We start from the raw sequence: 21327 nt of genomic DNA, 5'->3' as shown, positions 1-21327 counted from the left end.
TGTGTGACACCTTTAGAACATTGCGCGCGAGAGGTAGAGAAGAGGGAAGCTGCTGGAAGTGATTGTGTGATCATATCAACAAACATTATTTAGCAAAAAATATTTGGTAACACCTTAGTCAATATGACAGAAAGTAAAAACAGAGAGCCCGTGGACATGATTCAGCAGAATGCGCTGCATCTCGAGACAGTTATGAAGGAGCAGAGAACCCAGAAGCTTTACACGGGGTTTCACATCAACCCCGCCAAGAAACTGCACATTTTGACTGACAAACCCAACATCATCCCCAGAAAGGAAGAGGAAGACCCAGCTGTCCTCCAGGCCATACAAAGGGCCCGTCTGGAGCCAGTAAAGAAGTACTTTCACCCTCTGACTGAAGCACAAGAGATAGGATGGATATCCACTCCTCTACTTGCCTCAGATCGCAGTGACAGAAGATTACACTTTCCACGGCAGAACACGGATATTACTAAATACATGGAGGCTGTCTGGCGATCGAAGAAGCAGGGCTAATTCGGGATGACAGTTTGGGCTATATTTTCCTGCTGCCATATAATGTAACTTAGCACTAATGCATAACGTTACCTGTCAACCCTCCCGTTTTTCCTGTGATTCTCCCGTAGTTTACCTTGCTATCCCGCTATCATCCCGTTTAAATATTTTCCCGTATTTCTCTCGTATTTTTAATCTTTCTATAAAAAAAAATTAAAAAAATCCCACTGGGCGCAAATCAGTTAAGCAGAAATCCCGCCCTACAGCTAATTGCATTGGTTAAGGGGATCGCGCGAAGAAGAACAGCAGCATCCTGAGGATGGACGAACATGAGAGAGATGGCATTGGAGACTATGTATGTACAAGTTTAACAATTATAAAAAATGTTGTTTATGTTGTCAACTCCAATGTTTTTTTTTTTTTTTTTTTTTTTTTTTTTGTAGGTGACAGACATTTTGAGCCGGCAGTAAGCTCGGTGAGGGAGGATTTGGCGCCGTCTTCGAAGGGATTCGCTTGAAGGATGGCCTTAAGTTTTTATATTTTACTCTCAATATCTAGTTAGCCAATTGTTTTGTCTCATTGTATCCTTTCAAGTTCATTCTTAATGTATATTATGTCCACAATTTAGGGAAAATGATAAGACCGTAAGGGCACTTGAGTTGTTGAATAATGATATGACCTCTGAAAAAATTGTAACAGTTAACGTGTGCAAAGTTTTGTTGTGTTGATCAGGTGGCACTGAAATTTGCCTTGAAGATGGACACCACTGAATATATCAGAATTGTAAGTAGGCTCCTGTGCCCATGTTTTTTTTTCCTCACATTTTTCGATTTAAAACATCTTATATTCATAATAATCATTGACAATGCTTTTTAAAACTCCCATTTACAACAAATTGTTCAAGACTGGACTTAATGCTTCTTTAGGGAAAGCACCTTGTGTAACATAACAATCATAAAAATGATCTTTCCTCGGGCCTGGTCATCATGTGCCCCTTCCCTTAGAGGTTACCCTAACAATGCTTGCTAACAAGGGCCCCAGCGTTCCACAGATAGTTCAGCTGCTGGAGTGGCAGGATCAGATGGGCTTCTACACCATGGTCTTGGAACGCACCTCACCCTGTGAGGATCTGTTTGATTACCACGGAGGCATCCTCAGTGAGAACTTAGCACAACTTATCCTGTGGCAGGTATACAGGTATATAGTGCAGGCCGCCCACATGTGCTGTCGACGTGGAGTTCTCCACCGTGATATCAAACTCGAGAACCTGCTGGTCAACAAGGACACGCTTGAAATCAAACTTATTGACTTTGGGTCCGGGGACCTCCTAAAAACTTCTGCCTATAATACATTCTGGGGTATGTATTGTGCCCATTTTTTACAGTCTATGATTGTGCCTCAAACCTGTAGTTTGGGACTTAATTTTTAGTGACCAGTTACACCGTATACTCCTAATGCATTCCTCTTGTGTATATGCATTCTTCTTCTAACCAGTCAAAAAATGTCTTCCCTTAGGCACACAAGTGTACTGTCCTCCCGTTTGAAGGGGGTTGCACACCGGACGAGAAGCGCAGCGAACTCGAGGTATCGCACACCGGACACGCAATTTCTCAGTTTATGGCCAGCAATATTGTTATGTTTAAGGACATTATGGAATTAAGATAGCGCAGCGCCACGCCGCGTCGCGTCTAGGACAACTCGAGGTATCACACACCGGACGCGCACTTTCTCAGTTTATGGCCAGCAATATTGTTATGTTTAAGGACATTATGGAATTAAGATAATTAGTGCAAAATGCCCGTGCAAAATCAGTTTTTGTGTGTGTTTTTAGTAATTGTTAGTTTGGTGTGTTTGAGTGCTCATTGCACAGCAAATTACACAGCAAAAGTTCAGTGACATTTTTATTTGTGCATGGTAGAAAGCACACAGTGAACTCCGAGAAAACGCTATGCTTGAGCAAACAGTTTGTGAATAGGCAACTACGAATGATGCCCGTGAAAGAGACTGTGAACGCATTGAATAGGATATGTTTAGTTGGTGAATAGCATAGGCTACTATTACACAGTAGCGATAATGTTAAGCGCACCAGAATGAAATATAATATCTCTCTATAAATTACAGAAACGTCTGTCTGTCTGTGTGTGTGTGTGTCTGTCTGTCTGTGTGTCTGTTAACCACATATCTCTCGAACCGTTAGTCCGATGGATTTCAAACTTGACAGGTGTCTCGCTACGGTCACGAGTAAGTGCAGTGCCAAGTTTGACGTTGTTTGGATGAGAAATGCTAAAGATATCGTTAAATATATCATTTTTATAAGGTTGTGGTTTAAAAATAAACATTCTGACACTAGAGAGTTGTATCGGTCAAAGAAGCCCCAAGAAGGTTGTGGTTTAAAAATAAACATTCTGACAACCTGTCAGCTACACTGTTTACTTCTGATTATTATAGTTTGGATCCAAAACGTGATAAATCCATTTTGATTAATTTGAGTAAAAATGTGTTTTCTTTACCAAGAAACCAACAATTACTAAAAACACACACAAAAACTGATTTTGCACAGGCACTTTGCACTGCTCCCTGAATCGACACGCTTATTCATTTGTGGATGTAAACTGAATCTGTAAGTCAGCTAAGCTGTTTACTTCTGAATATTATATTTCATTCTGGTGCGCTAAACGTTATCGCTACTGCTTAATAGTAGCCTATGCTATTCACCAACTAAACATATCCTATTCAATGCGTTCACAGTCTCTTTCACGGGCATCATTTGTAGTAGCCTATTCACAAACTGTTTGCTCAAGCATAGCGTTTTCTCTGAGTTCACTGTGTGCTTTCTACCATGCACAAAAGAAAATGTCACTGAACTTTTGCTGTGTAATTGTAACAATGAGCATTCAATCACACCAAACCAACAATTACTAAAAACACACACAAAAACTGATTTTGCACGGGCATTTTTTGCACTAGTTCAGAAGTAAACAGCATAGCTGACTTACAGATTCAGTTAACATCCACAAATGAATAAGCGCGTCGTGCCCGTGCAAAATCAGTTTTTGTGTGTGTTTTTAGTAATTGTTGGTTTGGTGTATTTGAGTGCTTATTGTTACAATTACACAGCAAAAGTTCAGTGACATTTTTATTTGTGCATGGTAGAAAGCAAATACTGATACTGACATAATGACATACAATAAATGTGGAAAATTGAACTACACGATTCAGGGAGCAGGCTACACAGTGAACTCAGAAAAAACACTACTTAAGCTCCGCTGCTTTCTTCGACCCTCTCTGTCTCTGGTCCTGCGCTGTGCTCACTCAGTGTGTGTGTGTGAGAGGGGGAGTGGCCAGCGGCTAGAGCGGCAAAAGCAAGTGTGTGCTTCTTTTACCGATATATATTTAACGATATCTTTTGCATTTCTAATCCAAACAACGTCAAACTTGGCACTGCACTTACTCATGCCGTAGCGAGACACCTGTCAAGTTTGAAATCCAGAAAAGTTATTTTCCAGCTAAAGTTAATTTGATTGATTCACTTCCGCCGCAACGATCATTAGTTATTAACTTAGGGGCCGCTAACACGACACCGTTTTAACAGGAAACTCTACACAGACTTTAAACGCGAAACCTGTGAGAACGCTGATGGCATTAACATGCGTATTACGAGTTCAGTCTATCGGTATGCGCGTTTGAATATATGTGTGCAGGTTTGTAATTCCCTACAAACCAAGCCTTAAAAAAAACCTACTTGTCTGGCCTTAACATTTTTGATACAGAATTTTATCACTTCGGGGTAGATACGCGAACCGGAATTTCCCGACAACGCTTTATCTGTAGAGTGGTAAAGATGCGATGTTTAATAGGGAGCCAATGCAGTGTTAACAGAATGGGGCTAATATGGTCATACTTCCTGGCATTGAGGTCATGAACACATTAACTAATTGTTCCGCATTTGTCAATGAGAGCATATGGCGTAATTTAGATATATTTTTAAGATGGAAAAATGCAGTTTTACAGATACTAGACACGTGACTTTCAAATGAATGATTGGTATCAAAGAGCACAGCCAGGTTCCTAACCGACGACGAAGACTTAACAAAGCAGCCATCAAGTGTTAGACAGTATTCTAGGTTATTACGTGAGGAAGTTTTTTGTCCAATAATTAGAATCTCTGTTTTTTCAGAATTTAGTAGTAGGAAATTACTAGTCATCCAGTTTTTTATATCAGCTATGCATTCCGTTAATTTTGTGAATTGGTAGTTTTCGTTAGGTTGTGAAGAAATATAGAGCTGAGTATCATCGGCATAACAGTGAAAGCTAATTCCATGCTTCCTAATGATATCTCCTAATGGTAGCATGTACAGAGTGAACAGCAGTGGTCCTAGTACTGAGCCTTGTGGTACGCCATACTGAACTTGTGATTGATAAGACATCTCTTCATTTACTGCTACAAACTGATAACGGTCAGATAAGTATGATTTAAACCATGCTAATGCAATTCCACTAATGCCAACATAATTTTCAAGTCTATTTAAAAGAATGTTGTGGTCAATAGTGTAAAATGTAGCACTAAGATCAAGTAACACTAATAGAGAGACACAACCATGATCGGATGATAAGAGCAAATAATTTTTGACTCTAATGAGAGCTGTCTCGGTACTATGGTACGGTCTAAATCCTGACTGAAAATCCTCGCAGATATCATTTCTTTCTAAAAAGGAACATAGTTGTGAAGATACTGCCTTTTCTAGTATCTTTGACAGAAAAGGTAGATTCGAGATCGGCCTGTAATTGACTAATTTAATTTTGTTGGATCAAGTTGCGTTTTTTTAACAAGCGGTTTAATCATAGCCAGCTTAAAGGTTTTTGGTACGTAACCTAGAGACAAAGATGAATTAATGATAGTAAGAAGAGGATCTATGACCTTAGAGGATCTATGAGCTTAGTCGATATAGGGTCTAACATACATGTTGTCGGTTTAGATGATTTAATGAGTTTAGGGAATTCTTCCTCTCCTATAGCAATAAATGAATCAAATTTTTTCTTAGGGAGACTACAATGCACTCCCTGATGCGATAGTGTAGTAGACAGTTGCATAGTTATAATTTTCTCCCTGATATTATCAATCTAACTCTGATAGAAAGTCAGCAAATTCTTTGATAAAGTCTGTATGGTGGCCTGTATACAGTAGCCAGCACAAATCTCAAACGTGGTTTGTCATTTACTATATATTTTTACATTAAGCACCAACACTTCAAAAGAAGTATATTTAAAACTAGATTTCTTAGTGATTTTGAAAATATTACTATAAATTACAGCAACACCTCCCCCTTTGCGTTTCAGACGAGGTTCATGTTTATAACAGTAATCTTGCGGGGTGGACTCATTTAAAGTAATGTAATCATTTTGCCAGGTTTCTGTCAAACACAGCACATCTAGATTATAGTCAGTAATCATATCATTAACAATAAGTCCTTCTGAAGTAAGGGATCGAATATTCAGCAACCCAAGCTTTATCATTTGCTCATCTGTATTATAGCTGTTTTTTATTTGTTGAACATCAATTAAATTTTTAACCGTAGATGGGTTGAAACGTTTTTTGGATTTCCAAATTTGGGGAACAGACACAGTCTCTATGTGATGGGATTTATCTGACCTTGGTGACGTGAGACAGCTAGTAGACGGTCGGTTTAGCCAGTCTGTCTGCTTCCTGACCTGAGCCCCAGATTGTCATGTTTTATCTCTAAGACTATGAGCCAAATTACTAGAGAGAAGAGCAGCACCATCCCAGGAGGGATGAATACCATCTCTTTTCAACAGGTCAGGTCTGCCCCAAAAACTTTTCCAATTGTCTATGAATTCTATATTATTTTGCGGAAACCACATCGACAGCCAGCCATTGAGTGAACACAATTTACTGACTATCTCATCACTCCTGCGAACAGGAAGGGGGCCAGAGCAAATTACAGTGCCTGACATCGTACTTGCAAGTTCACACACCTCTTTAATATTAATTTTGGTGATCTCCGACTGGCAGAGTCGAACATCATTTGTGCCGACGTGAATAATAATCTTAGAGAATTTACGATTAGCATTAGCCAGCACTTTTAAATTTGCTTTGATGTCAGGCGTTTTGGCTCCCGGCAAACATGTGACTATGGTGGCTGGTGTCTCTATTTTCACGTTCCGTGTAATGGAATCGGCAATAACTAGGGCACAATCAACAGGATTCTCAGTGGGTGTTTCACTGAGTGGGGAGAACCTGTTTAATGTTGTTATCGGAACGGAAGAGTGGTGTTTTGTCCCGCGACTATAGCGTCTCACCGTCACCCAATTGCCCTGCTTCATGGGCTCTACTTCAGCCGGAACCGAACAATGTACAGAGTTCACTAAGCTAGTCGCATCCAAAGCAGTATCTAAAGCCCTTGCATTCTTACTATCCTCGATTAAAGTTTGGATGTGTGTCTCTAGTTCTGAAATCTTCCCTGTCAGCTTTACTATCTCCCTGCATTTATCACATGGCGCTGCGCTTCTCGTCCGGTGTGCGACCCCCTTGACACAAGTGGCAAGTACCATGGGAAACCTGCAACTGTATGGTCGTTGGGAGTGCTCATGTTCAAGTTGATGTGCGGAGAACCTCCAGACAGCAACGACCTGAACATGATTGACGCGGGCATCTGGTCTAAACCTGGATTGTCGAAAGGTAAGCTGCCATTCACCACAGCAAAGAAGGCCAACTGTAATTCTAAATCATAAAAAAAGAAACAAGACAAGAAAATTAAAATGACTGAGTTTCTGAGATTACAGAGTAAGACAAACAAATCAATCACAGTTTAATATTAGGTTGATCAAAGACAGAAGGTATACATTTTAGAGTAATAATCAGACTCCTTTCTTTCTGCACAGAATGCTGCCATTTGATTCAGTCTTGCCTGCAGCAGAAGCCAAAGAAATGGCTTGGTTTGGGAAAAATAATTCTCCATGACTGGTTCAAGGTACTAAGTTCTAAAATGATTTTTTTATTGAGAATGTTGTTTGTTTATTGTGACATGGAAATAAATCTGAAGTCAAATCTCTTCTAGGTGTAATGTATGTAGCATTCTTGCGAGAGCTGAAGCTGGTTCCCAAAGCCACTCCAGCGCTCTGTGTCAACTTTATCCTCGACAGAGAACTCTCTGTCAAGGCTTCCTGGGACCTAAAGTTCCTGACAAAACTGTTCCAGTCATGCCAGTCACAGAGCTCTCCATCTAGGCAATCCTGACTTCAGGTGTAAAGACCTCCTTAAAAACTTCTGCCTAGAAGACATTCTGGTGTATGTATTACACCTCAAACCTGTAGTTGGGACTCAAAATTCTAGTGACCAGTTACACAGTATACTCCTAATGCATTCTTCTAGTGTATATGCATTCTTCTTGTAACCAATCAAAAATCTCAATTTTTTTTTTTGCCAAAGAACTGTACTGCCATCCTGAGGTTGAAACAAGTAGCAAGTACCATGGTAAACCCACAACTGTATGTTCACTAGTGATGCGCGGGTCGGCTTTTTTTCCAATCCGCGGGTCCCTCTTTTATGAAATTATTTGGCCCGCTCCAGCCCGCCCCGCACCACTGTATCTATTTTTACAACCCGCCCCGCCCCGCACCCGCGACCATTAAATAGACATAGCCTACTAGGCATTGTAATGTAAATGAAAACAGCCTTTATTTCAGCCTGAAAGTGCTTGGAAACATCGCCATGTAAATTGGCAATAACAGACGATTCTGAATATGAACCATAAATCAGGTCATATTAATAAGATAATGATTTAAACATTTTCAATATTTACAAAGCAGCGTTTGTATTCATCTAATTCATCATTCACCTTTTTTTCTTTTAATTATGTAAAATCCCGACCTCAATTTCTCCCGCACCTCATCTTCCATCTTCACTTTTATTTCTCCGTCTTTGTTGTTGTGACTGGCGACTCGAGCTGCTTTGCGCGAGCTGTGTCACGTGACGCCAAAGGTTTGGGGAAATCACGCAAGTTGCATTGCTACGGCCTTATCAAAGAACCTAAAATATGCTTAGATTGATATTCCCAAATATTTAATATAGGCTGGACATTGCATGCAACATATATGGATTTTTATTTTATTTTGTTTTTAATGACCCGCCCCGCAAATAAAGTGACAATTTCTTTACCCGCCCCAACCCGACCCAACCCGACGGGTTATGAGACGACCCGCGCATCACTAAATGTTCACTGGGAGTGTTTATGTTCAAATCGGTGTGCAGAGACCATCCAGACAGCAACGGACGTGATGGACCTCTGAGGCCGGAATGAATTCATGAAACTTTCTTAAGAATAAAATTCTTCTTGACTGCAAATTTCTTATATTTTGTATCTTAAGAAAAAAGATCTGAATATTTTGTTTCGACAGAAAAAAAATAAAAAAAAATACTTTTTTTGCACATTTGTTTTTCTATACAGCATGTTTGTTTATTTTGACATGGGAAGAAATCTGAGGCCAAATCTAAGTGTAATGTATGTAGACAAACCTGATTTGAGTTTGTGTGTGTGTTTGTTTCAGTTCACTAAATCAGACATGGTGAAAAGGGGATAATGTAAATGCCAAATTAAATACAAATTAAATATAAATTTAATTTCCCCCATTTACCACCTCAGTTCCAGAGCCCTCCAGTCAGCTTAATGTCTGGCGGCCTAAAATTTGTGTCTGGCATTTTTAACTTGCCAAGGGATATTTAAATAATGTGTTAGGTGTTCCAGAGGTTTAATGTCAGCCGTTTGGATGTATAATGATAAAATACAGGACAAACTGCCCTGTAGAGATTTAATACGGGGCACATTGTTTGCTTAAATACCTGATGTTTCTGTGTAATGCGAGATGGTAGGGAACCCTAACGGAAATGTAGTCTTAGGACCAAAGAAAAAATACAACAAGAAATGTAATATTCACTGATGTTTCACATAATAATTTAATAAAAATAAAGAGACATGTAAAGATATCCATTAATTACATGTAATCCAATTAAAAACAACACACTCAGCATTCAGAAATACTAAATTACTTGTTTCGATCAACTCTCAGGGTCTTCTGCAGGCTTTCTATGCTGGCGTCTAGTGCTGCAAGCCCATCCCTAAAATTCTGTTCATCCTGTGTGTTAAACGTGGACCAGGAGTTTATGCTCCAATCAGAGGCTAAAGATTTAATTTCACAAGAGGAAAAGGTGTTCTCTATCACTGAAGGGTGTCCAAAGTATGCTGACTGAACACCCATCCTTCGGGCACACAGAGATTGCACCGATTGTTTATTCAGGCCCTTATTTTTCTGATTTAACTGCAAGGCCACACCTTGATGTTCTGAAAGGAAATCTCTGCCATCATTCTTTGCATCCTGAATGTGGAGCCCATCTGAGATGTCCAGCTTTTCAAAAGCACGGCCCATATATTTTTTAAGCCCTACATCCACATCCACTTCTCTTTGATTCTTGGCTGTTTTCAGCTCATTACACTGAGTTAGCGGTTTACTATGAGCAACTCCTGAGGGAAGTTGCACTACTGGAGTCTCTTTTAAAGGAGCAAACATTGTTCTTTTCTGCTCTTCTGACTGAGGAATATTCTCAGCTATAGTTTCCAGGGTTTGTTTGTGTATATCCCTATCCGTTGGTGAGCAGACTTTAACATCTGATGGCATAAAGTTGTCTTTTCCACCATTATTTTGACATGGGGAGACTGGTTGTAATGTCTGGGACTTACAGTGAACTCGGTGGAGAGGAGAGGCCCGGCCGATGCCCTCCAGAGTCTGAAGGTAGGTCTTTACAGAGTTTGAAAGTTGATCTGACACAGTGGACTCCCTCTGTGCATTTTCATGCAATTCCAGAACACTCTTAGTAAGCTGAGAGTTTGATTGGCACAAGTCCTGCTGAGGAGAATATTTGCTAGTGTCTTTTGTTTGACTTACTTCTCTCCAGATTTCTGCGTGCATGAAAAAACAAAGGTTACAATGACCGGCATCTCACATGCATCTTCGGTTACATGCTAGGTCACTGTCTTTGACCTCCATGGCTTTCCGTAGTCTCATGTTCTCCTGTTGCAGATCATCAAGCTCTCTACGGCTCTCATTTAACTGAGTTTGTAGAGTGAAGTTTAGAGACTGCAACGCAACCACTGTAACAGAACCATGCCAATGGTTCACAAAGGTTGTTTTCATGCATCCACTCAGCTAGACAGAAAATAAAAGGCTAAATTCTAAAAATATATTTACATATTTGCACATTTACTCTTCCATATGATGTATTCCTTCTTAAGTCAAGCCCTTTACAGACAGAACAGAGAGAACAGAGACAGCGTGGCTCCACTCACCCTCCATGTCACAGGCCTCCGGTCTGGCTCGCCGTTCTGCTCTCTCTCGCTCTGTGGTACTATACCACAAAATAATGGAAAAAATGTCTTGTGCCTTTAGAAGTCAGAATCAGATTGGAAAAAAGATTGTCTTCATTTTCATACAATACCATCGTCTAAAGACGCCCTTTGAAGATAAACGCAGACATTTAGTGCAAACCATTTAGACAGAGTGGACTGATAAATAAAGCATACATTTGATGTAAACAATAGATTTACATAAATTACAAAAACAGTTGATAGAGGAAATAATGTATTCGCCCTACAGTTACAGCATGAAATAAACTTAAATTAAACCGATTACATTTTACATAGACTAGATCTACTAGTATATTGTTGTTTGACTTGTATTGCTGCGTTTTGTGTTTTTGCCACTGACTAGGCAGTACCTCGGCCCATAATACATTCGACATGACCAAAGTACAAAATGATCTGCGATTATGCGTTAAGAGATTTGTATGCCTTGAGCTTTTAGACACTGGGTTGTTTCCACAAGGAATATGAAGATGTCCAGCCACTGTAATTTTGGTCATTTAGTTGGTTTCTTGACCCAAATATGACCGTGAGTACGGGTCAGGAAAACTTATCCCATTGCTAAGGGTTAGCTTAATTAGTGTATGACAACATGTCTTCTGCTTCAAATAACTGGAGAAGACGTCATGTTGTAAATATATTCAAACTACTATCCATATACTATACTACTTTCTGCCACCAGGTAGGCTCCGCCCACAAAATACATCAACACCTTTGTCTAATCAAAATCTAATCAATGCCTTTGTCTGCCACAACATCATAAAGTAACTGACGTAACTTGATGTGGGAGCTTTTCCCAACACATTGATATGCAGTTAATCTGATTAATTGGCATATCATGTAATTCATTCAATTACATTCTTTAATCATTTAATAGCCTTAATACAAATTCACACACATCCTTGCAACACACTGACATGCATGTCTGTAAACACTCTTCGAGTTGCTGACCTTCGCAGCTGTACATTCTCACTCCTGAGTGGCTGTAAAGCGAGCGCAATCTCAGCCTGGATGTTGGTGCTGCCCACCATGACAGGAAGTAGTGAGATACTCTGCTCCACCTCAGAGATCAGACGCACAGCTTCACTGTCTGCACAGAAGAGAAAACGTGTTATAAAACTTGAAAATAACACCCAGAGGGGAAAAATCTGCTTAAATGCCAAGTTTTGAGAAAACTGCAAATCCAGCAACTCAATCATTGGGTGTCTTGAAATCTGAAGGTCCAATTTTTTGATTGTTAAAGAAAGTGAATTAGTTAACCATCTCAAGTTTGAAACAGGATATCAACTTTTATAAATGATAACTTCCAGATGATTGGAAGACAGCCCTTGTAATAAGACCCTGACAACAACATAGAGAAAAATATAAAATTTAAAAAAAGATATGCTGACAAATGTCTCGACTATATAATTAGAGTCAGTGACGTTTTGAACCCCATTTCGGGCTCATTGAATGGAAAAAACATTCTGCAAAATATATTTTAAATCGAGTTTCACAGAAGAAAGAATGTCATACAGGTTTGGAACAACATGAAGACTTTTCATTTTCTGGTTAAATACCACTTTAAAGTCACCATAAAATCAAAATTGACAATTCTTATTTTTTTATGGAACACATAAAAAATTAATTATTTCTTATTTTATCATAACTGGTTTATCCATGCACATCCTTGTTTGTTTGTTTTTAAAGGGGTCATATAATGGTACATGCACTTTTACAAGATGATTGTACTGAAATGTGTGTTGGCAGTGCATGTACACAACAATGCTTTCATGTTTGCGCGAATCATTTCACCAGACTGCTTTACAAACGAGGGTCAGTATAAAGCTGGTTTTGCTAAGAAGCTGCTCCTGAAAAAAGGATCGGTACCAACTATTCGTGTTCCTGCTGCACCTCCAGAAGAAGAAGTGAGTGTAACGTTTTATTAACCTTTATATTAATATTTATATTAATCTTTGCAAATCGCTTGCACGCTTCACGATGAATGCGTCTAAGGTTTACACTCAGGGTACATTACGGCATGTTTTCTATGTACGACGTTCTCAATATAATTCATAATCCCACGTTTATTATGAACAACGCGTTATGGTTATTGTGTTATTACTACAAACGGTGTACGCACAGAACAGAGGGGCGGGGTGAGCAAAGCTCATTATCATTTAAAGACACATGCCCTTAAACGGCGTGCCGTTTTTGACCAGGTAAAATTAGTGTTTTCTTACAATACTAATGAGAATTTTTAATTAAAATATATTACAAACTTTTAATTTAGACCCTAAAGAATCATATTAGCTTGTACAAAAATGGCATTATATGACCCCTTTAATTCATGTGCCCTCATAATCTTTAATTAAAATAACTTCTCCCACTTGCAGTAACATCTCTTCTCTTCTCTGATGATGTATTTATTGGAGCGAGGGTGGGACAACCTGTCACTCACATGACATCACAGCCATAGCAAACCACAAACATCCAATCAATTCCACATGGACAAAATCCAGTCCCGCCCTACATTTTTTCTTGTTTGAAAAGCGTAGAATTTCACTCTGTCACAACAGGGAAAAAAAGACTTTTGCAAAGTTTCATGCTGACTTTGAGGGTTTTGAGATTTCCTAAATCCAAGTACTTAAGATGGATGGAAAGTCAAAGGGAGGGGAAAAAAAATTATTTGAAAATAAATCAAATATTCTCACCCTGATTAGCAAATATCGTTCAGCTATCGTTCAGCTTCAGCTCTCCCAGCAGATTTTTTATTTTATTTTTGTATATTGTTTTTTTTGGTGATTTTCCTTTTATTGTGACAGGACAATAGAGAGATGACAGAAAACGAGGTGGGAGAGAGACCCGGGATGGGATCGGGAAAGGTCCACGAGCCGGGGCTCGAACTCGGACCGCCCGAACGCAAAGGCGCAACATGTCAGCGCACTGACCACGAGGCCATTTGCGCCGACTCCCAGCAAATATTTAACAGTCACCACTTGCTCTGCGGTTTTCTCTGGACTGGTGGGTTTGACTTTTGTGACTCAGAATTGTTCATTTCTCATAGCTGGTCTGACAGCTGATGTCTCTGACAGCTGTATTGTCCATCCCATGTTTTTCATCTTCATCCTCTGCACTCTCCTCAGAGCAGATCTCCTGTACTGGTCCATTTAGATCAGGCTGAGTCTGGCTGACCAGGAGCTGGTTGGGCGTCTGTGTTGCTGAGGGGCAGATCAAGGACCCAGTGGATGATGTCAATTTAACCTGAGGAACACTGCAGACTGGGCTGGTGATTATAGGTAGCCCATGCCCTACTGGAGTGCAGGACCCATTTTGGACAGGAGATACAGTAACTGGAGACTGTCGTTGGACTGCGGGTGGCATTGAGAAAGAAGCCACATACTGATTTGGAGTGGCAGACATTTCTTCAGAAGCATGAGGGCAGGAGGGGATGGCAGCACTCATGGCCCTCGACTGATGAAACTCCCCAGATGAGCCACCACTGCTCAGTACACACTTTGAAGTACACTAAAAACAACAGAGAAAGACGAAAGCAAGGTGAATGACACTTTTACTCATTAGATCTGTTTCCCTACTTGTCTCAGAGTGTAAAAGTAACCAGAAAATAGACAGGAAGACAGAGAGAGAGAGAGAGAGAGAGAGAGAGAGAGAGAGAGAGAGAGAGAGAGAGAGAGTGAGAGGAAAGAGTCATCAATTTTAAGTTTTAATTTAGTACAAGTAATTGTTATTGTGTAATTTAATACATCCAGTGTGTATATTCAATAATAAGAATCATCGCAGCATTTAAAAGAAAGTCATCAAAGCCATTCAAAAGTTTGAGGTCAATAAGTTAAATTAAGACTTTTATCCAGCAAGTATGCATTTAATTGATAAAACATGAAAGTAAAGACTTTCACACATTATTACAAAAAAAACTATTTCAAATAAATGCTGTTCTTTTCAAATTTTTATTCATCAGAGAATCCTGAAAGAATATGACACGGTTACAAAAATATGTGACACGTTTTCAACATTGGCAATAAGAAGAAATGTTTGTTAATTAGCACCAAATTAGCATATCGTTTAAATTTCTTTGTTTTAAGAATTATTTTAAACATTAATTAAGTGCACATAAAGCCACTATAATATTATAATTATAATATATAATATTATTAAGCCACAGATAATATTAAAAATATCTATATGGCATCTATATTCCCCATGGTATCGATATCAAAACTGGCCAGTGAAAATGCTGAGTGGCTAGTAACTTTGGAAAACCACTAGCCACAGCAGCTGGTGAGTAAAAAAGTTAAGACAGAAGTACAGTAAGACATTCTTATAAATGATCATCATTTGAGCAGGCCCTTTACAGAACCCACAGAATTAAATATATAATGTGTTAGTGAGCGTGCCTGTTCACCAGAAGTCGGCAGATTACAGCTAGCAGCAGGCTGAGAGGAGGCCAGTGGAACTGAGACTTGCTGGGCATGTTCTGCTTGAGTTACACAGGTCAGTGCTGAAGGTTGATTCTGTGATCCTTGCGCCCGTTTGACCCCAGGATTCTGATCACCACGACAACTCGGCTGCCCTGCTGAACTCAGGTGACAACTGGAGGATGGAATCGTCTTCTGCACTGCAGCTACAGTAAGAAAGATACAATAGGCTGTGAAGCCGTATTTTGTGCTTCTGCAAATGGTTGTTAAAAAGAATCCCCTGCTGTGGCAATCACACATATCCAATAAGGATTTTACAACAAAGGAGGAAAATGAGCGAAAAGATTGACAAAGATGTAATTTCAAAAACAATGGAAGCTTGTTAAGAAAAAAAAGTAATTATGTCTTTTTATCTCACAAGTCTGACTTTTTTTCTTGCAATTCACAATTCAGACTTTATAACTCACAATTGCGAGTTTATATCTTACAATTCTGAGAAAAAGTCAGAATGGTAAGAATCAACTCGCAATTCTGACTTTATCCTTGTAATTGTGAGTTTAGATATAAGGTCAGAATTGGGAGGTTTTTTTATTTGTCTCAAATTTCTCTTTTTCTCAGATTTGTTAGATATAAAGTGGCATTTACCTTTTTTATTCCATGGTGGAAACCAGCTTCCATAAAAAACAGATATGCCACAAGTATGTCTAAGATGAAAAAAATTATGTACACTATATTAGAGCACATTACCTGCCCTTTTTTTCACATGTATTGCCGTGGTTGTCTTCTTCCCATGCTTTTTTTTTGTCAGTCTCGATTTTTCTTGATAAATTCTTGGGTTTGGATTTGAAGGTGCAGGTTTTTGTTCCCTGTTGTTTGGGCTTAGATTCTGTTGATTCTGTTGTGTGAAGATTAATAATCTCATTACTACTTAATTGCTAAACACAGAAAATGAGGTCTGATTTTGTAAATACAATACCTGCTTGTTCGGCTTGTAGTATTCCATTGAGTAAAGCAGCACATCGGTCCAGTCCCTTGTGTATTGTTGTCACCTGGAAGCAATTATCAATGAAAAGAATGTCACGTGAGTTCAAAAATCATGATACTGATTCTTTATACACAACCTCATGTATGTGGCTTCTTTACCTGATCTTCAGAGTCTGTAGAATATAGAGAATACGCTGGTTCAAGAGGAGACACACATCTTCCAGCAAAACTAAACCAGACAACATTTATGTTTGTTAAATGTTTATGTTTGTAAAATTCATTCAGTATGGACAGGATATCTCTTATCCGGTTTGTTACCGTTTTTTGTGTATTTGTCCCTGTCCGGACCCCGTCAGTCTGCCTGATGAGACCACCTGCAAGAAAATTGGCCTTAATGCTAAAACAAAATACAGCATAATAACTTACATAGTATCATATATAAAATAATTAAAAAATATCTAATCGTTTATAACCGCTACTTTTGGTCTTGATACTCCCTGTCTTGCCATGCGTGATGTATATTCGATAAAACTTTCAGAATTCACCGTTCACCTACAGTACATGCAGCAAATATGTATTTATCATGATCATATGGGTCTAATAATGGTTTACCATTGCTTCTTGTATTTATTGCGCGAATTAACTTCAAAAACGTAAAGACCAAATTACATATGAACCTGTAGTAGCCTAATCTAAAAGCTAATGGATGAAAAGCAAAACAAACTGCCTCTGTTACAATTACCACTACGCAATCGTTGCGTTCAAAACGGAAACCGAGTGCCGTAGTCCAATAGAAAAACAGTTCGTTTTAATCTCTGGATTTGATTGGTGAAGTACGCGTCTATTGGTCTCAGACTATGTCAGTCGTATGAACACTAGACAATCGTTTCCTCAGACTTGGCTAACGCCCATTAAGACTTTCAGCTCAGACGCCAAAAAGGTGTTTCTATGGAGATGGAGTGGCAGAATAATAAGAACTGAAACTTCGCGGTTTTGTAAAATGATAATAGATGTAGAAGTCAAGTCAAGGCCAAGTCAAGTCTCAAATATTTGGGTCCAAGTAAAGTCACAAGTCGTTTTTTTTTAGACTTAAAGGGATAGTTCAACCAAAAATGAAAATTCTGTAACCAAACATTTGTGGGGCACTATTGACTCCCATGGGCCTATGGAAACAATACTATGGAAGTCACTGGTGCCCCACAACTGTTACAGACATTCTTCCAAATATCTTCCTTTGTGTTCAGCAGAAGAAAGAAATTCATACAGGTTTAGAACAACCTAAGGGTGAGACAATGATGAATGATGAAAATTTAAAAATCGCAAACTCGAGTTTTCATCTCTGCCTTGGCGAATGAACTTACTTTTTATTTTGAATTTGCTGCTTTGTATGTATGTATAGTAATTTTCTTTGTCAATAGTAAATATTATTAGCTCAAGTAGTTTTCATCAATTCTACTGAAATGAAACCAGTCACAATAAGTGGTCTACAGTTTTTGTTTATCTGATACTGCTGACCACATATCAGAGCAGCTCGAGTGCTGAATACGCTACATTACATCCAGTCTTGAGTCAGAGCAAGAAAGATGAAAACCCTGAATGCTATTTTTTGACTGGGGTGTTTCAAGGCTCCTGGGAAATGGGTAGATGAGGTTTCAGTCTGTTCTCTTCCTCTCTTTTTCCCATTATGTGCTCATCCCAAACACACTTAGGACTACTGATGAAATCAGACACCTCATCATGCCATTATATGCCTTCCTGTGATGAAAGAAGTTAGAGATAAATCGATTTATGTGGACAAAAATATTGAGTCAGGGTTCAGGTAGGCTACATTTGTATATAGTTAGCTTGTTTATAATCTGTTATCTATATAGTTGAAATTTGTAAAATACACTTTTTTACTTTTTTTGTTTAAAATTAGAGATAGCCTATATTCAAATAAGAAACAGATATCTGAAATGAAAAATGATTTAATTCCCATTTATGCATCCAGGTAAAAGAGTGCCATGTCATCCCGATTCCCGAGTCTGTAAAACCTCTCTGTCCACTTCTGGCAGAGATGTCAGAGGTCACAGAACATTTCAAATGCCAAACATGCAGGTGAGCTGATCGTTGTTCATTTTCTGAATGTCTTTATAAAAACAAAAGCAATTAACAACAATAGCATTTTGCAGACAATCATCCCTTCAACCAAATTATTGAATTTTATGTAAACCATAAATTCTGTCAATGATCACCTGTGCATGCACAGCAGTGAAATGTTCAGGTTTGAGATTCACAAAATCAGAAGTGGTGCGCAGGGGTTTCCCTGGACCAGTGCTCTAAAGTACCTCAAGAATTTTTATTCTTCCTTATAAATGTTTGATGACTTGTATAGATTTGTATTCTGCTTTCTCAGCCGGTTAAATAAATCTACATAAAGTGATGTGAAGCTGTTCGTTTTGATCCTCACAGTGCTGCCCACTCAGTGATGTTCTCCAGCTGGGATTTGATGACATCCTTCCGGAGGGATGATCAACTGCTTTGGTGCAAGAGACATTATGGAAGTTAAAACCAGCAAGAATAAACAATCAACAATCAGGTTAATTTAAATAAGCAGCAAATTTATAGAAATAAAGTCTATCTACTAAAACACTGCGTGCTTGCTTTGTTGAATTCAGTGGCTGTTTCAGACAAAATACTGAATAACTAGCCTTTGTATATTTGTATGACACCACATTTCCTCAAGAGGGCGGCATTTCACCATCCTTTTTCTAGCCTCAATCTCTCTCTAAGAAAACATTTCTCAGTCATTGAATTTAAGTTTATGCACTAGAATGCTTAATCATTCTAATGTTATCGTAATCTGCAAGTCATACTGTGGTAACACAATCATTAAGTATACAATCATTTTGTTTTCGCAGATGTTAAATTCACCCATGTGCACAATCTGAATCACAGGAAGGACTAAATTTCCTGGTTAGAGTCGACAGGGCTATTTAACTTCCAGAAACAACACAATTGTACCCACATTCAAGCATACTTTTGATTTCTAAATAAACATTCTCATTCATAAGGGGTGTGATGGCAAATTCTCACACACAAAAAAATAATATTGTTACAATTATACTTAGACCATACTGAGAATCTCTAACACGCTATTTTACTAATCATTACTAATCTTTTTATTATTATTATTATTATTGTTTACCATAGGCAGACAGGTTAGTTCGGTCCTCTAATTTGATTGGCTGGCTGTCATTCCATGAACGCTGACATCACTTTTCCATCACGTTTAATTGCGTGTTTGTTTGCGAATTGGGAATCACAACGCTAAAAAAAAAAAAGCGTGCGGTTATGCCTTTCTATGGTTTCTAAAAGTTATAGCACGAACTTCACGAAGGCTACACGCGTTTGGAGTAGGGTTTCTCTCACCAGCTAGCAGAGAGTGGGAAGTGGAAAACCTGGAGTGGAGTTCGAGCTGGAGAGTGATTTCAGAACGCGCTCGCTTTGATCTGAGAGGGGACATCTGTGGCTCCGCTCCACTCAAATATTAATTCCAGACCAGTTTTGGTTTCTTTTTTTGCAACCATTTTCGTTTGTTACCTAAAAGTACAAAAAAACTGGCGTTTTTTATTAAAAATACAACATAATTTGATATTAATTATTATTAAATTAATATTTAAAATATCCATTATTATGCCAAATATTATATATAAAGCAAAGCATCCTGTTGTAATAATATGGCCAATATTATTTTTTAAATAATATTAGTTGATATTCAGCGAAGAAATAAGGTAAGAAGTGCAAATAAGTTTTAATATAAAGGAGGTTCCAATGATAAAAGCGTCCTAACAGACAGCGATTCATTGGTTCTAATAAGTAAGCATCCCTTAAAAAGGACCGTATGGTGATGGTAGGGGTTCTCCGGCCTCTTGAAAAATACACACACCCCATTATTAGGAAGCGCTTGAGCGCATCAGGAGCATAGATTGGTCCAGTTCTCCAGACAGGCTGCACCACAATAAAGAGCCTCCCTCGCGCGAACGATTGTATTGGCTATATATCTAACGTTACAACAGTCGTTGCATTAGCTGCATTGTTTCATCTGTAATAGTGGGAGGCAAATTGCGGTTCGTTCGGTCAGTGTAGGGGAGCGCTGCCATTATATCCACTGGGTTGTGCGAGAGATCGAACGAATGGAGGAATATACTACGGGTGGAGGAGGAACGAATGAATAAGGGATTTTAAAAGACCTGCATTAACATTGCACGCGCTTTTTTTACGACTCTCTCTCTCTCTCTCTCTCTCTCTCTCTCTCTATCGGGGTTCCCCCAGCCAGCAGTTGTCTTGCAGAGGCGGGGAGGCTTTAAACAATAGCGCCCGGTGGAGCGCTGGATAAAGTATCGCTGAGCGCAGAACCTCCGGCATCATCATCATCATCATCATCATCATTCACTACTACGAGCGTTCACCAATGGAGACGGCCACGCGCTCTTGTGTTCTTCACACATAGATTATAAAGATCCGTAGGTGTAAAATCTGACCATCATCATAATCATCATCCGTGGAAACATATTCTGCAATGATGAATTCTGCCGAGGCGGCTGAGGAAGGACCGAACGATGCAGATACGGAGCCTTTTTTCAAAACAGGTAGTTTTATTATATGCTTTTGTTACAATGGATGTCAATGAGTTTATTTTATTTTACTCACCATCCGTGCACACACCTTGAGGTTGCATTACTGAGTTAAACAGGATAGAAGCTGTCTGAATGGCATCATTTAGAGGTTTGGATATGCATCACAGATATCACATTGCATACAGTGTAGAGCCTGCAATGCATATGTGTGATAAAACTGCCATATTCCTCAAAAGCCAGAGTGTGATGTTCATATAGCAGTGCTTTTTATTGGCACGTTCAACGCCCTTATATTGTGTGTCTGGGTTATTGTGCTCAAGAGCAAGGAATCCCCCTGTAAATAGGATACTTCTTCACCTGTCACTTTTTCCTCACACCTTCAACACA

At 39.0% G+C, this 21327-nt stretch overlaps 4 protein-coding genes and 1 long non-coding RNA gene across 5 annotated transcripts in view; 2 read left to right on the top strand and 3 right to left on the bottom strand.

The window, feature by feature from the left end:
• The window catches only part of iqcb1 (IQ motif containing B1), a 78650-nt gene that overhangs the window by 16114 nt on the left and 41209 nt on the right, over positions 1-21327 (bottom strand). The gene's annotated exons all lie outside the window — the stretch shown is intronic.
• On the top strand, positions 5630-8009 carry LOC307165453. The gene is made up of 4 exons (XR_013822485.1): positions 5630-7189; positions 7393-7481; positions 7569-7798; positions 7940-8009. It is a non-coding gene; the product is annotated as an uncharacterized lncRNA (long non-coding RNA).
• On the bottom strand, positions 9511-16914 carry LOC307165951 (coiled-coil domain-containing protein 14-like). Its single transcript, XM_079884036.1, has 10 exons — positions 16801-16914; positions 16640-16695; positions 16481-16550; positions 16314-16386; positions 16085-16232; positions 15473-15543; positions 11874-12012; positions 10851-10944; positions 10536-10710; positions 9511-10463 (listed from the first exon to the last, which is right to left on the bottom strand). Exons 1-10 carry the CDS (start codon positions 16828-16830, stop codon positions 9553-9555), a joined length of 1767 nt encoding a protein of 588 aa, XP_079740162.1. The 5' UTR covers positions 16831-16914; the 3' UTR covers positions 9511-9552.
• ccdc14 (coiled-coil domain containing 14) lies at positions 13914-15464 on the bottom strand. Its single transcript, XM_079884790.1, has 2 exons — positions 15325-15464; positions 13914-14429 (listed from the first exon to the last, which is right to left on the bottom strand). The coding sequence occupies exons 1-2, from the start codon at positions 15391-15393 to the stop codon at positions 13956-13958; spliced, it is 543 nt and encodes a 180-aa protein (XP_079740916.1). The 5' UTR covers positions 15394-15464; the 3' UTR covers positions 13914-13955.
• Positions 20816-21327, top strand: part of kalrnb (kalirin RhoGEF kinase b) — an 89651-nt gene continuing 89139 nt past the window's right edge. The window contains exon 1 of the mRNA XM_079884771.1: positions 20816-20952. Coding sequence (XP_079740897.1) covers positions 20883-20952 — 70 coding nt within the window. The 5' untranslated portion in view covers positions 20816-20882. The remainder of the gene's footprint in view (positions 20953-21327) is intronic.

This window comes from Squalius cephalus, assembly GCF_949319135.1.
Source record: "Squalius cephalus genome assembly, chromosome: 10".
Lineage (NCBI taxonomy): Eukaryota > Metazoa > Chordata > Actinopteri > Cypriniformes > Leuciscidae > Squalius > Squalius cephalus.
Note: the sequence above shows the minus strand (reverse complement) of the source record. Positions and strands in the feature narration are given on the sequence as shown.

Coding starts and splice junctions, on each gene's coding strand:
- ccdc14 (XM_079884790.1), bottom strand. CDS start 15,393: ATGCCCAGCAAGTCTCAGTTCCACTGGCCTCCTCTCAGCCTGCTGCTA. Junction 14,430..15,324: donor CTGTAATCTGCCGACTTCTG/GTGAACAGGCAC, acceptor TGTTGTTTTTAG/TGTACTTCAAAGTGTGTACT.
- LOC307165951 (XM_079884036.1), bottom strand. CDS start 16,830: ATGGCAAGACAGGGAGTATCAAGACCAAAA. Junction 10,711..10,850: donor GGAGGCCTGTGACATGGAGG/GTGAGTGGAGCC, acceptor TTTTCTGTCTAG/CTGAGTGGATGCATGAAAAC. Junction 10,464..10,535: donor AGCCATGGAGGTCAAAGACA/GTGACCTAGCAT, acceptor TCATGCACGCAG/AAATCTGGAGAGAAGTAAGT.